General features: G+C 46.8%; 1 protein-coding gene and 1 long non-coding RNA gene across 4 annotated transcripts in view; both read right to left on the bottom strand.

The window, feature by feature from the left end:
• Positions 1 to 526: 526 nt before the first annotated feature.
• On the bottom strand, positions 527 to 1,031 carry LOC135249510 (uncharacterized). The gene is made up of 2 exons (XR_010328720.1): positions 992 to 1,031; positions 527 to 930 (listed from the first exon to the last, which is right to left on the bottom strand). It is a non-coding gene; the product is annotated as an uncharacterized LOC135249510 (long non-coding RNA).
• Positions 1,032 to 1,361: 330 nt separating this feature from the next.
• Positions 1,362 to 16,261, bottom strand: part of spata20 (spermatogenesis associated 20) — a 30,481-nt gene continuing 15,581 nt past the window's right edge. For all 3 annotated transcript variants that reach the window (XM_064323233.1, XM_064323234.1, XM_064323235.1), the window contains exon 16: positions 1,362 to 2,148. In XM_064323233.1, coding sequence (XP_064179303.1) covers positions 1,978 to 2,148 — 171 coding nt within the window. In that variant the 3' untranslated portion in view covers positions 1,362 to 1,977. The remainder of the gene's footprint in view (positions 2,149 to 16,261) is intronic.

The following is a 16,261-nucleotide window of genomic DNA, read 5'->3' as shown; positions in this document are numbered from 1 at the left end:
TTTGTCATACGTTGTGTCCTGTTTCATGTCGGTCTGTGAGAGTGAGCAGGTGCGTGTACCCAGCTTTGCAGCCCTGATGCAAGGCAGTTCTTTTTGGGGACTGTGAGAAGCAATACAAGCCCCTCCCAGGCATAGAATCTGAACAATCAGTCGCTGCTCCTAAAAAAGGTGCCAAATTTTATGCTTTGTGGTTGTTCCTCTGAGCAGACGTACAGCCAGAGAAATAAAAAAACACTCACTAATGTCACCGCTTGCTTTAGCCAGCTTGCTTGGTGTTGAAATAGTCTGATAAATAAGGGAAGTCCTGTAGAAACCCGGAGATCTGCCTGACCTGCTTCTGAAGCCGGAAGAGTGGGCGTTTGAGGAGAAAGATGAAGAGGAGAAAAGTGACAAGAGTGACGGTACAGAATCTGACAAGTACCAAGTAAAGTCAGGACATGACAGAACTAGAACAAACTCCTCTACTCCCCACCAACCCCACACCCCCACTTCCTCCACACACACACATATACACACACACAAAAACTCTTTGCCAACACACGTTTACTGAGAAACATGGCCCTTGGCGCATCTGCCAGGAAGGGAATTGGCAGCAGAAGTGAGTGTCTAAGAGCGGCAAATTTGTCTAGATTGAGCAGCCTTGGTGCGGTGCGGTGCGTCGGCGGGTTGGCTCATCCGCCTCTCGAGGAGACGGAACCGCAGCGGTGTCGCGCCGGTCCCCTCACACATTCAGCTCGTTTCCTTTCGTTGGCTTCCAAAGCCCAGAGCAGGGCTCGCATCACAGCGCCGCCACATGATCTGCTCTCTCAGGCACCACTGCAAGCTTCTCTGCAATTTATACCACACAGACCCATTATACACAGAGCTCTCAGACACTACAGACCCATTATACACAAAGCTCACAGACACTACAGACCCATTATACACAAGCTAGACATCAACCATACCAAGCTCACGAGATTACCCAACTCCAGACACTACACCATTACACAACTCCAGACACTACAGACCCATTATACACAAAGCTCACAAGACACTACCAGACCCCAGTTTATACACAAAGCTGCCAGGGAAGTCCGATTTATACCACACAACCTCCCCAGACAACTACAGACCACATTTATACACAGAGCTGGGTTAGCATCCCGGCCTGGGCCTTCAGAGGAGCTCTCACAGCCATGAAACGATCAGACCTACCTTCTCCAATCCAATAGCAGATCTGTCCTTCATGTCTACCTACTGAACACCGCAGGGTGCAGCTTAGTCATAGAAAACCAGAGACTTTTGGGTAAACAGAACCCGTGTGAATACATTGAGCAAAAATAAATAAACAGAACTTTTAGTCAAAGGAAACTCCCGTACACTCTTCAAAGCTTTTTATTATTATCTTTATGTGCTTGTGTACATTCATAGCGTTGGTATGATCCTGCATTTGGCGTTTACAGCGCAGAGCGAGATTCCACGCTGTGAGGAAGGAAGACTTTAGCGGAGGCAGCACTTTCAGCCGCGGCCCAGAGCAGAGCAGTGACAGCTGGCCGGAGCAGGTCCCTGGCGGGAAGCGACCGTCCTCTGCGTCTGGCGCTCATTCGCTCTGACGCGCTGCCACCGCTGGGACTGGGCTCCTACCGCTGGCACAGGGAGACACACAAGGGCACAGCGCCCATACCACAGCACAGAACCCGGGGGGGGGGGCTGATAGGGTAGATGGGGGGGGGGGGGGTCGCTGCTGGGAATTAGGGGTCATCTGCGAGGGAAAACTCACTAATGGCACAATTCTTCCATGCAATTCACAGACCGCCACTCAGCCACTTAAGTATGTTCCACTTAAACAAGTAAAGTCGCTAATGGGAAGGAGGGGAGACTGTGCTGCCCCTGTGGCAGTCGCCTTCTCACAGGTTATCAGGAAAGCTATAGTGGGGAGCGTGCCCAGTTTGGTAAATATCCTGGGAAGACGAGCACCTCAGCCGCGGTGGTTACTCATTCCTTCAGCAGCCTCCGCAGCTCCTCGGGAGAGGTGACTGGGAGGGCACAGGTGAAGTTCTGGCACACGTGAGCTGTCGCGCTGCCCCCTAGAGGCCTCAGCGAGGACAGCACGGGCAGCCGCTGGTACAGAAAGCCTTCTGTGTCACCATCTGCCAGCATCAAGACCTGATGGAGAGGAAAGAGAGATAATGATGGCTAAAGGAAAAGAAAGGAGGGAAGGGAGAGAGAGAGAGAGAGAGGACTGACAGAGAAGAGGACGCTGGAGTACTAGGGGTGAGAATAGAGTGGGGCCCCCCCTCAGTGTTTTACTGGAACACCTCTGCGGATATCAGTAGGATTCAGTAGGAGAGAGTAAACACCCATTCCTGGCAACCCCTCTCACAAGTTGAAATCCCCTCTCACAATATTAAAATCTGCGTATAATTATTTTAGCCAACATTTTCATCATATACGATTTTATCTCAATAATTATTGAAATAAGTCAAGTCTTAAAACAGTATTAAAACGAGCTTCAATGATATTAAAACATACTAATTTATACCAATCAGAAAACATATTTTTGTAAAACATGTTTTATTGTTATGCATATGCAAAAATGTTAATATTTTGGCCAGGCAAGTAACTAGTATTAACAAAATAATGGAATTCATAAGTAAACATAAACATTTCAACAAAATAACATGCAGCTTATTGAAGTAAATGTAAACATTTTGGCCTCCTTTTAAATAAAACAATAACCGTGCAGCTAATTCAGAAATAAATGTAAACAGTTTGGTCTGCTTTTAATAAAAAAAACAGGCTAACTAAACATGTGTAGATGACATTACTGTTGTTTCCAGTAATGTTGTCTCCGGTGATGTATGACCTCCGCCTTCCCCCATGGTACAATGAAAACTTCCTTTTGTCGCTGCACTAGAAATGTGTCAGAGAATAAGAAGAGCTCCCCCTATAACTGTAGTTAGTCATTACTCTTCTCCTTCAGTTTTATAGGCAGTGTACCAACACGAAGGTGTATACGTGTGTATTGCTAAATTTTTTTACTGAGATATACAGTTATGACGATTATCGTCCCATCCCTAGCGTCTGCACTTTCCGTTCACGTCCGCAGACCAGCGGTTCTTCCGCCTCTGCAATACGGCAGACGGGAGGGCAGCGGCAGCCAGGGATCTCATTGTCCTCTTAGTTTATAGCCCTCTATTGTGGCGTTTTATGTGCACTTGCCGGAATGAGCAGAGAAAAGGCGGCACTGAAGACGTGGCCCTGACCTGTCCTTGACCGCGTCGCTGCGCTCGCGTTCACCAGAGCTCCGCACCGCTCCCGCGTAGCGAGCGACGGACAGCAGGCCGCGTCGCTGCGCTCCGTCTGTTTTACACCGCTTTCCAGCAACACAAACACATTTTTCCTCATTCACCCTCCGGCTCCTGGCAACAGCAGTTTAAGTGCATCTCCCGGCACCGTGGGCACCGAGAAGGGAATATTCGCTTTTTTTCACACGCGTTCCTCCGATTGTATCGATCCTCGTTGTACAAGGAGCCCCCCCCCACCACCCCACCCCCGCCCCTCGCAGAAATAACTAAATCAGGAAACGGTTCCAGCCGGCGGCAGCGGCGGCGTGGCGGTCGATGGCGGACACGGCGTTCCCGCGGCCCAGAAAGGCGCGGCGGCGGGGGAAAGGCCAGGGACGACACGCAGCGGCTTCTCTCCTGCCACCGCGCCTCCGTCTCCCCCACAATGCAGCAGCGGGGGCTTCGGCAATGGGGGAGCGGGGGGAGCGCCATCTTCAAGAACCCCTTTCACTGCCGTTGGCCCGGTGCGTTCACCGCAGAAGGGTCGATTCGCACCTCCATCAGCCTCTGTGAACGGCTGTCACGCTGGTGCTCCTAAGCAACGCTGCCCCCGGTGGGGGGAGCGGGGGCGGGCTGTGGCGGGAATAACACGCGAGAACCCCAGGAGGAGAGCGGAGCTTTGTGAAGCATGTCTGCAGTAAGCCTTATTGCTCGGATTTGCTACTCCGGGGTTTCCGTGGCGATGGAGAACTGGCACGCCGTTAATTTTGTGCGCGCGGCTCTGAGCTGCTTCCAGCCAAACGAGCCAAACCCACCGGGAGAGCGGGCTGCACACCCGGCACGCCGCGCCGGTGGAGGCAAACGGCGAGGAGGAAGACGTGAACAAAGGAAAGAGAAAGGACTGCGGATTTAAAAAAGGATCTAAGATCTCCCGAGACTCGGTGAAGCACAGAAAGCACAGAACTCCTGACCTGACAATAAAAAGAGCGCCGGTTTTGCAGGGAAAGGTGAGGACCCAGAGAGACTGACGGGGGCTGTGGATACACCTTTCTAATCCCAGGCGATAGACACAAACACAGAGCATTTCAGTGCTTTACACTCCGTTGGTCCACCGTACAGCAAAAACATTGTCATTATGGTCATACAGGGAGTTCTCTGTCCGACTGACAGTGATGTTAGAATAATCAGATGCTCACCTTTTCCTCTTTCATATATCACACACACACACCCACCCACATGCACACGCACACACACGCACACACTGCTATGAACCCCATTGCCATTGCTGTCAGCTCCACCCCGCACAGGACACTGTTCACCCACACATTCCCATAGGCTCTGTCTCATATAGGAAACATCCAGCAGAGCCACATCTCCATGACACCCTCCTCCTGAACTGTCAGCTGCATCTCTCACATGCCAAATGTGAACGGTCATGCACTGCCACACATACAGACCCACACTCTCTCAAACACACACATACACACACACACACACACAAACGCACACATGCACACACACACACACACACACACACACACAAACGCACACATGCACACACACACACACATACACATACACACACTCACACACACGCACAAACATAAGCGCTCTGTCTCACACAGATATGCGCGCGCGCACACACACACACACAATGGTTTTCAGCGGCTCTGTCTCACAGGAAGCGCATCAGCCCCCGCCCCCGTGACGTGCTTACTGTTGTCAGCACATGGAGCTGAAGCAGAGTGGACTACTGTTACTCACTTATCTCTGCATTAGGTTAGGATGATAATGGACGAGCGATGCCAGTCTCGTTTAAAAGGTGCGCATGGCATTCTTTTGTTCTGGCCAAGAATAGCAATGCTGCATAAACACATGAGCACTCGGAGTTCTGAGAGACACAAATAAAAATGCTAACACACATCTTAAGCAATTCAAAATGGCAAAAGGCTTCCAAATTTCTTGGCAACTGAAAGCTGAGGTGAATGAAAGGTCAGGCACCAGAGTAGGAGGCTTCACTCCACCTCTTATTCTCTCTCCCAGCTCCTCAGGAGTATTCCTGTATTCCAGAAAGAGCACGCAGCGATGACTGTGGAAGGTGTGGCGTTCCCTGTGGAGCGGGCGTGGGGATCTGTCAACACTCACTCACAGGTCTCATTCCTGTCTCACAAGGACCCAAAATGGCATGCAAGTGTAAAGGAGAGTCATCTGACTGGATTCCAGAAGAATGCTGCATAAAGACGAAGCAACATTTTTACAGTAACCTCTTCATCTCTCTCTTTCTCTTTCACTCTCTCTCTCTCTCTCTGACTCTCTCTCTGCTCTGCTCTGCTCTGCTCTGCTCTGCTCTGCTGCCTCTAACATGGGCTGCTTGTTCAGTTCTGTCAGGCATCTCTGGGTCAGTGCCCTATGACTTCCAGTACCTGTCGGTAAATTGCGGAGGGCGGAAGCACAGGACCCGGGGTTTTTAGGGCATAGCCCAGCGGTGCCAAAAGGTCTGCGCCTCACCCCTCAGGTCTCCTGCAGGCACAGCGTCAGCGGGGCATTAGCAGGCCCATGAGCGAGCCTAGCCTTCAGCTGCTCACGAGCTAGCTGATCAGCGTTTGCTCACGTCTCCGGTGGAGGGGGCCGGCGGTGGAGGATGCAGGGGAATCATTCTGAATGGCGGAGATTGAATTATTGCCGCTGGCTGGCAAATAAGCACACTCGGAGAGGTTAAAAATGAGCCCATTAGGACCTTCATTGATGATGAAGTCACATGTTGTCTCTGTGACGCATCAGTGGTTTCTTTAAGAGCCAAGCATCGAATCAACTTAATCCTGACAGCTCAGAGAACCCCCCCCCCCCGCCTTAGCCGAATAATATCACTTATCTTTATTCCTCATCTAAGTGCAGCGCTATCGCGATTACTCACACCTGTCTGTGCCTCCCTATCAGCATGCCAGGAAACAGATGGTATTCTGTAAATAAGACCATGACTAAATGTGGAAGAAAATGACTTTCCCAGGTACTATGAGAGTAATGAATGAAGACACAACGCAGTTTGGCACTGTCAGTGTCTGATTTGATTGAAACGGGCAAAACGACATCCTTATGCAACGTCCCCAGGAGGCGGGCCGTCAGACTCACGACGTCTGACACGTCCGAGGAGAGCCCGGGTGAAATGACTCACTCAGAAGTGAAAACCTGAGACGGGAGAGGGAGGTGTCGGAGGCCGGCCTGGCTGGAGAAGCACCGCGTTCGCCACACGCGTGCCGGACCGGCCAAAGCCATCCCACGCCTTCGTCAACACCTTCAGGTGTTAAAAAGAGAGAGACGATCAGCGGCTGAGTCACACATACAGGAAGACTCCAGCACCCTCAGTTCCGTCTCTGCTTTTTAAAGCTTCCAGGAGGAACAGGCAGACATTGGCCCTGACCATAAAAACTCTGTCAACTCCAATATCTGACAGTTCGGTCTGCTTCCTTCAGACCATTTTCAACCGATTCACTACTCTCCAAGGCAGAATCACTTAACACTAATTACTCAACCACTCTTGCTTCAAGAAAATACAATAAGACATTTTACAAACACCCACAGGACATGGCAGATCTATTAGTGGAATATATAGAATTAATATCAAAATGAATTCACTGAAACACACACAGGACTTGACACCGACACATCAACAGTACAAAAGAATTATGGCGAAAATCCAAGTTGGGGGGGCCAGATAAGTCAATTATGGCAGGAAACCTACTTCCTAGCTCTACAGGCCAATGACAGAGTGTGCATGGAGCTTGCACACGTACTAGAGATACTGTGCTCACCAACTAAAGGGAGAGTGCAGGCAGTAGCTCCACCCTCTCACCCTGCAGAACCTCAATGGCAGATGGACTGTAAATGTGAAAAGGACCATTGTTATCCTTCAGCATCCTATACAGAAATGCTCAAAACAGAGGTTAGTGGGAAGAGGCTGGATTATATGCCTCCGCCATGCATGCATGGCACTTAAAATGGCCTCCAGCATCTGCACAGAACAGAAGAGGCCTATAAGATGATGCTTTGAGTGTGCTCACCACTGGGGGGCGGTAGAACCTGCACCAGCAGACGTTGTTATTAAGGTGACATTATTAAGGTGTGTTATTCACATCTCTCATTGGGGGTACCGAGGCCCTACACTTCTGTGGAAAACAAATGTAAGCTCCCGTTTTATCGGAAGTGTTGAAATCTTATTGAAAGTTTGTCTCCACCGAGCGTAACCAAGCGTGTTTGCGCTTGGACGTGTTTAAAGACAAAAACCCAGGAAATCCAGCTGAAACTGAATCAGGTTAGCATCCCAATATGAGGAGCCCAGCAAAAATCATTAGAACTAAAATAGAAGGAATTAAAAGAGAAAAAAACTCAAAATGATCCAGAACTCAGTAAGCTGCCAGAGGCAGATGCTATCAGCACTGGAAGAAGAGGGAGGTGAGAGAGGGATATTGGGAGCTTCATCCGGTTCATTGACTGCCTGCCTGCCTCAGAGAGTGGGAATCAGTGTTTAAGATCAGCCTGGCAATCAATCCTCATTGTTCAGTGGATTCACTTGGCACATGTTCCCTCTCCCTGGGAAAAGCCATCTACACCTGTTTCTTATCTGCTACATTTACCTTATTAACAAAAGCACCAGCTAGGATAAATGTCTTCCAAGAGTGGCAGACAATATGCGATACATTTTAATACCCTTAAGAGCCTAAGCTGGAGCCAAGCTTTCACTTGAGATATCATTAACATCCATTCTCAAGATAACACGTCTGGACTTACTGTACACAGCTCATCTTTCCCCAACCCTCTGGAAGGGCTGTACAGTCATGGGAGACAAAGAAAAAGAGGAAGACGGATGGGAGATTATAAACGGCTCGGAGAGAGGAAGGCGCTGCTGACTGCGCTCCTGTCCAGGCCAGGTGGGAGGATGAGGAGGGTGAGGAGGGTGAGGAGGACCTGGGGGGCCTTTCCGCACCATGTTGGGCAAAGCTGGTCTAATCCCCAGTGCCATCTGGGGGTTCATTACCGATGCTCTGAGCAAACCCTGCTCAATTTCCCACTCTCTCTTTCTCTGGCCTCTCCTTGCTGCTGTCGTGTCTCAGTGGTCTTATTAGGGAAGCGGATCATTCATCTCCCCAGTAATCACACAAAGTTTAAAGGCGCTTCCCTGTCTGCAAGGCCAAGCTCTCGCTTTCCCCGGCTGCTTCCATCCTCCTGTAGCTCAAGGACACACCATGGCTCAGAGTCCCCACAGTGCAGTTCAATTAGACACTGACAGTGCTTTTACAGGACACACAACCGCTCCACTCAGCTTTATACAGTACCCCTGAGTACAGCCTAACACCCTCTCCATTCAGCTAGCAACTGCACCATGTATACAGAAAACTAACCCGACCCACCAAGCAAAACAACATCAGCCAGGTCCACCACCATATGTACCATGTACACTCCTTATACTCAGCTATTAGTGTACAGCGTACACTGAGCTACCTGTGGTACAGCATTTGCTAAGCTACTTCTGTGTAGCAATTTATCAGTAGTACAGCATGCACTCAGCTACCAGCTACTGGTAATAACGTGAAAACTCAGCTACTAGTAGAATTGCATTCACTGCATTACCCTGAACACATTTTCATATTATACTACATGTCCTGTGTGTGCTCAGCTTTTTGTGGTAATGTGCACACTAAGCTACCTAGTAGTGCACTCTCAGCTACATGCAGTTTTGTGTAATTAGCTATCTGAGATAATGTGTATAGTCACAAACTAACATTTTTCACTCATCTACTTCTGGGCAGCACACAGTCACTGAACTGCAAGCAGGAAGCACTGAAATTCCTCAAAACAGGATTTCATTAGGCAGACCTGTAATAAAGGAAAGAAGTACCTGCATGCCTCAAAGAAAATACAGTACTTCTAGCTGAGATGATGCAGCGTTTCTCCTGAGAGAAGGGAGGGCAGCTGTCTCTCCATGAAAAAAAGAGATGAAACTCTTGTTATACAAAGCAATCGGTTCTGCTACAGTCTACCCTGGGGGTCAATAGGACTATAATCTGTAACCTTTAGAATCAAAAAATATTGTGCAGTAACAAAAACAATTAGTAATATTTACTACAGCCATTCCAAATCAAACTCAATTTTCTGCCTGCCAGTTTGAGGCATTAATTGATTTCTGGGACATCTAAATCGTTCACTCCTGAAAAGAATTGGAATTAAATAAATAAAACCTGGAAATATTATGAAGCAGCAGACTCTACACAGTTCACTCCCTGCAATTAAACCCAAGCCCCCAAACAAGCCGGCAGACCACACATTAATTGGATTTAAATTAAAAAACATTTTCTCGTCATAGTGCTTAATGTATCGTGGAGAACGATTCATCTCCCTCTCTCTCTCGTCTCAGACCCTCTATAATACACGTACGGCTAATACAGAGCTCAGCCTCCAGGGGGCACTAGCCTTCTCAAGTGGCGGCTCATAACCACAAGCCCTCCAAATAATGTCTCGACTCACTGTAAAATCATCACTCATTCAGAGTTATCTCTAATTGTTTTGCTTGAGATTAAAATGAATATTGATCCCGGCGGTATTCTTTATAGGTTTCAATAAGCCACTACACTCATCCTCTTCTTTCTCCCTAGAAATATCAGGCAGGTCACTGAACACCTGTCCCTCTTCAGCCAGTTATCACTCTATATTATCCCAGCCGGAACACAAAAGTACACTGAGCTGCATAAACAGGCCACACAACGGGTTCAAATCTTCAATAGCTCACCCACAGCGTCCTTGTCACTGCTATTCACCAAAGCAATAACGTTACCGGAATACACACCGCAGACATATCCCATTAAATATGTTTTTATGCAGATTATATTCTCTTATATCAGCAAAATCCAATAAACTCTCTACCAGAAGTCTCCAATTGAATAAACAAATTCTCAAAAGTATCAGACCACTCAGTCAATTGGACCAAATGCATCTCGGTGGGGAAGACTGCGGTGCAGTGACTCAGAAGCTTCCTTTCAACATCACGTCAAGCCACATCTGATACCAAGGTATTGATATTTATACCAAAATGTCAGCGTTAGTCCACCTTCGCTGCAATTCTCAAAACCATTGGGGGTGATCTCAACTGTTGGAATAACCTAACCATCTCACTAACAGAGCACAGCAGCAGTAAAAATGAATACGCTACCTAAAATAAACAACATATTCTCAATGATCCTGGCCCAACCAACATTCAATTGGGTCAATACTCACAAATAGAAATGTCTAGTGGGAAAAATAAATAAATAAAACCTGAATCAAATCAAACCTTCCCAAATTTCACAATAAATTACCTGGCGAACCACCTTCAATAGGTTATATAGTAAAATGGCCACTCCACAATCAACAACAAAATCCATCACTGGAAAAAAAACAAATAGAAACACAAAAACAAGCATTACGATTACTATTACTAAAATAACTGAAACACTTTTCCTCACTCAGTGACTAAAAATCCATAACTGTTTCAAAAACCCAATGATCTCAACTTTGACAGCCTGCTGGAAAGTCAGTAAGATCACGTATTACACTGCATCTCTGAACAAATCCACTCCAATAAGACACAGCTCAGACTTCCAAATGAGGAAAAAAAAAAAAAAAAACCCTTTCACTTTCAACTCACGGAAACTACCCAGAATCGCTCACCTGGCACACATATTTGAAAACAGCTCAATGATACCCAAAGCACGAATCCAAAGATATGATATCGGTAATAAGAGCTGTCTGCAATACCTCCTGGTGAAAAACGTGCTTAAAACAAAGATCCATTTATCACATAGCCTTCAACTGTCACAACTGATAGAACAACCCATGCTCGTATATAAACCACTGTCAAAAACAGATTCCACAGATTCGCTCTGCAGGATGGGGAAAAAGGTCGAGCTACAACTGCCAATAACAACTTCTGGAAACAAATATTATGCAGTACTATCTTCACTAAGGCTGTAATCCTTAAACACAACAAACTGAGAACATACTGTATCACTCAACAAAAAATGTACACAACAGGATTTATTGACATAAACACTGTGTTTCAAAACTACAAACTATTTTCATATTACCTGCTTCTGCCCACCAGAAGCAGCTACAGTAGAAAGGCATCATGAAAAACTATCCACTATATTGAGAGGGTATTTCTCTCTGCAGCCCTACACCTACAGTATACTACTACTACGACTACTAATGCTAATAATAATAACAATAATAACAACTATTATTATTATTATCAATGTTACTTTTACTATTATTATTGTTATTATTATTATTAGTATTATTAATATTAATATTGAACACTGAAATTAAAACAGTGCAGTTATCAGTCTACTACAATAATATGGAATGCTATGATATCGTGCACCCATTCTATTAACCTGACAGATAATGCATTTGTAGGAGACTGTGAGCTGTGTGAACAACATCAAGTGAACAACATCGAGTTATTTATCTTCACACTCGCATATCTGATCAGCTAAACTCATGAGACAGAGATGCTAAGCTGTTAATGGCAAAAATAGCTTAAAATGGCATAAGAAGGAGGGGCAGAATGAAGAGGTGCGGCTAGGGGAACGAGGCCTTAGGCCACAGCTACCTGCAGCAGACTGAGCCGCACTGTGTGGACCACACCCCCCCGAACCCCCCAGCCTCCAGACCCAAACTCTGTCACTCACTGTAGATGAGAAAATCTCATCAACTGTAAAAGCACCAGGACTAAAACTCAATTTCACATATTGCGCAGTAAAGCAAAAATTCATGACCTGCATATCCCTTTCGGTTTAAACGGATGTGTATGTGCGTGTGCATATAGATGTGGGTGCGTTTTTAATATGTGTGTGTGCGTGTGTGTGTGAGTGTGTAATTTGGATATTTTGGTACATTTAAGCAACGTGTTTTCTCTTCACAAGTCCAGGCCGGATGTTCTTGTGTTATCCTGGCTGTAGGAGCTTCAGGAAGACTGGGACACCCATGGTCAGTTACCATGGAGAGCATAACAGAAAGAGCGAGAGAGAGAGAGACAGAGAGAGAGAGATGCAGGAAGGGGGTGAACGCAGGCCATAGCCTTGAATCAGCTGTCAGCCAGATACAGTAATTATAAATAATGCTTTTTATTACAGTCCACTAATTCCTGTGCCAACTCCATGAAGAGAAACCTACTTCTCCAACACTGATTTTTATCCATCTACAGTTCCGTCGTCCGATGGGGGATAAAATTAAATCATCGCTGGGTAATTTCACCACATCGGAGGCACAGGTTTTCTTAGCGAGGTTAAAGCCCTGTTCTCCAAGCTCTCAGTTATTCATGACAGGAACACGTACGTATGAATACTGTATGAACACAGTAACCCGGCAAACACACCAAGGCCAAAATGCGATGTGGCTGAGCAGTCGTTTGTCTTTCTCCTCTTTCGGTCTCGAAGAATACATGTTTACACCAGGGACCAGGGGGCAGAGATGATTTGACTGCAGGTTCAGCTCAATATGAAAGAATCATCTATTTTTCAGTAGGCTCCTGCGACTATGCAATCAACTTTTTTTCTGGGTTTTTTTTTTTTTGGTAATGTCCAAGTCAATTAAGCAAACAATTTACGCAGAGCCCATCTGAGGTTGTGATACGTACAAGCCCGGATAAGCAGACTGGGTTTCCTCACTGTCGCCGGGACAGATGAAATCCTTCGCTGTCCATTTTAATAGCTCTCAGTAACTCATTACTGATAGCCTGCTCATGGCCTGCTGAGCCAGGCTGCATTAAGAGCCTCCCCCCGCCCCCTCTCCTAAATCCCCTGCAGGTTCACTGGCCTGGGGCTCCATGGGAGATGCTGTATGGTCACTAAGCACTGCTGTTTTACCACAGCGAAAATAAATAAAGAAATCATAATCTACTCAGGGGTTCCATTCCCTGCCAAGGCACTTTCTGTGCTGTGACCCCATCTCCAACTGTAAACCTTTCTGCTTTTCCCCTGTCTGAATAAAGAGAAATAAAAATAAGTCTTAGCTTGCTTGTCCAATCTGCTTCGAATTTCTAAAGAAAATACAATAAAAATCCACCTAGACCAGTTTGTTCAGAAAACATCTTAAATCATTAACAGCATTTAGGATATGAAAAGAATAAAACAGAGTGATACATGTATCCATCTCCAGATTTAAGAGCTGGTGTAAAAGCACTGCATGGAACTTCTTTATTTAAGCAGACACCCCTCGGTGTATTGGTACTTTTTCATGAGATCTTTCGACCACACCACAGAGCTACCGGCCTTTCACTGCGCTAGATGGCATAATTGCAGGGGAAGACTCAAAGTACCTGCACCTTCCACATCCCCACACTTCAGACAGCAGTCTGCCTCTACGAGGCGGCGTGCTCCACACGTACAAAGGGAAAAACTACAAGAGCGCGGGAGACAGACACCGCCTTGCGGCTGCTGCCTCCGCAGGAGGATTTCTCAGCGATTTTTCTGTGCGCAGTGGCTTGACAACAAATCAAAGCATCAACATAAATCAGCCGCATAGCCATTCCCCTTTTTTAAATTCCAACAATTAGCCAACAGCTAATGTGCAACTGGCCTCATGCAAGGTGACAGTTATGAGTGAGATAATCAAGCAGACAGCCAGGCACCCCGCTAGGCCTTGAGCTCAGACTGGAACATTGGTCGCGGTGTTTCGCCTCCGCCTTAACGCTTCCGAAGTTAAGTGAAGAAGAGGCGGTGTCATGTGGGACTGCTACAAAAGACATCAAAGGTAAAACGCAGGGTCCTCTGGGTCATAATATCAGGAGAACTGATATGCATTACTGCAAAGGATTTAGCAGGACAGTTAATCTTTAACACAATGGGCTGTGACTGCAGTTAGCCCGGTCTGATACTATTGCTCATTAATCAGCTGAATGCACTCACGTCTCTCATATATTGAATGTTTGGGTAAGAGTGTCTGCAGAATGAATGCACAGTAATGTAAGCAACATTTTTACTGCCTGTCTCGAGTCAAAACACATTGATTAGGGTACTAGGACTGCAGCTAAAAAGTTAAAAAATTCTTGACAGAAGTCAATATTACATTTCCAGAACATACACTGGGGTACAGGGTGGATTTCAACAAACCAGCTCATTACCCCAAAACCTTACACTTTCATAGACTGTGGTTGGATCTGTAAGAGAAAAGGACAAATAACAGCATTTTACATTCACCATCAGCATTTGAATGACCACCAGCGTGTGATCGAAATGTGAATCCTGGAGCTGGTGTGAGAGCCAAGTGAATATAAAGGGAATCTACGCCTGCCAGAGAGGTGGACTGGACACAATTTAATTACCATATTTCAAATATGTGGCTGCCAAATACTCAATGTTACTGCATTGCCCAATAATGTTATAGCGCAAAAAACTTAGTGATAAAAAGTATAGGTAAGATCAATGGATAGCACCAGTTACTCATACATTCTGGATTATTTTTACGACATTCAACAACTGATAAAAAAGAAGTATGTTCGTAATTATGAACTAGGAAACTAACTGACAGTCACAGTTACAGTAAGCTGTGTGGGGTTGTAATGTAGCCTAGAAGCACCCGCTGCAAAGGGCCTGCCTGCACTTCCTGTTCTAGCGGCCCCAGCATTTAACCAAATCAGTTTTTAGGAATTAGGTGACTCTGAGTGGGGTATGTCAATGTTGGCAGCTGTAGTACAACACAGCAAACAGACACCACTTTCCTACTGTCAAATCCAATACATTTCTAACATCTGTGTTCACATCTACATACAAAACATACAAAACACAAAACAGCAAAAGTCTAAAACTCATTGTATGCAAACAACCTCAATAATCATACAAGTTCATGCATGTCAAACAAAGCCAACAAGATGTCTGCAGTTCCAAGTAACTCAAAACAGTATCATTAAAAACTACATAAGTTTGCCAGTGACATTACTACCCGCCTCTATGAGAGGTACTTTGCTTATTAGGCCATTTCATTAGGTACCGTATGTTTGTTATCCATAAGGCATAATGGTAAGACATGGTAAGGCATAATGAGCTCTATGACGAATGTGCAGTAGGTGCTCTCAGGGGAGAGACAGTCTTGATACATGGGCCCACACTGCTCAAAGCGGACACCTAACCCTAACCCTAACCTCACACCCTTAGCACTGAGTGTGATCGCACAGTCACGGCTGAACCTGGTCAAAACGTCTCTGGCCCTCACCTGACCATGTCTCCCCCAACACTCTCCAGCGGAACAGGCGAGGGGTGGCCCTGCCCCAGTTTCCACAGCGACCAGCGTAACGGCAGTGATTTATGCACTGCCAGCGGGCCACTAACTCTTTCCCAAGCGTTCACATCCCCCCTGGGGCTTCGGTCCCACAGTAATGATGTCCCCCCATCCTAATCCCATGTGGGCCACTAGCGCATAACTCACAGCAGAGATGCATGCGCGCTGGGGGAGAGGGGGCTGCTGGGACACCGGGGCCCCGTCGCTGCGGATCTGGCTCCGCTGTCAGACCCGGGAACGGGGCCCCGTCCTGAGGAATGCAGTGAAAAGGGCAGGAGAAGCCGCGGACCTATAAAAGGATCTCTCTCCGCCTGACCTTTAAACAGCAGAAACCAGGAAGCGGGGACTCCAGCGTCAGCACTCGCCAAAGAGATATTTACTAATTATTCCAGGATAACCCGGACGCTCCGCGCCGAACGCTCAGCGCCGCACGCTCAGCGCCGCACGCGGACAGGCCCGCACCTCCTCTCCCGCGTGTCGGGGGCAGTGCGGAAATATGACAGCTTGACCTTTTCACAAAATTAGTTTTAGACGCTCATTAGACCTGCGGCCTCGCTCTCTCCCGCCGCTTGGGCGAGACGGACGGATATAACATTTCTGATAGTCTCATGATTAGTTTTTCTGATAGTTTTACGGTCAGTATTGTGCGCTTCCTGGCAAAGATGGGGCTTTAATGAAAATTGTGA

The sequence above is a fragment of the Anguilla rostrata genome, chromosome 2 (genome assembly GCF_018555375.3).
Source record: "Anguilla rostrata isolate EN2019 chromosome 2, ASM1855537v3, whole genome shotgun sequence".
Classification (NCBI taxonomy): domain Eukaryota; kingdom Metazoa; phylum Chordata; class Actinopteri; order Anguilliformes; family Anguillidae; genus Anguilla; species Anguilla rostrata.
Note: the sequence above shows the minus strand (reverse complement) of the source record. Positions and strands in the feature narration are given on the sequence as shown.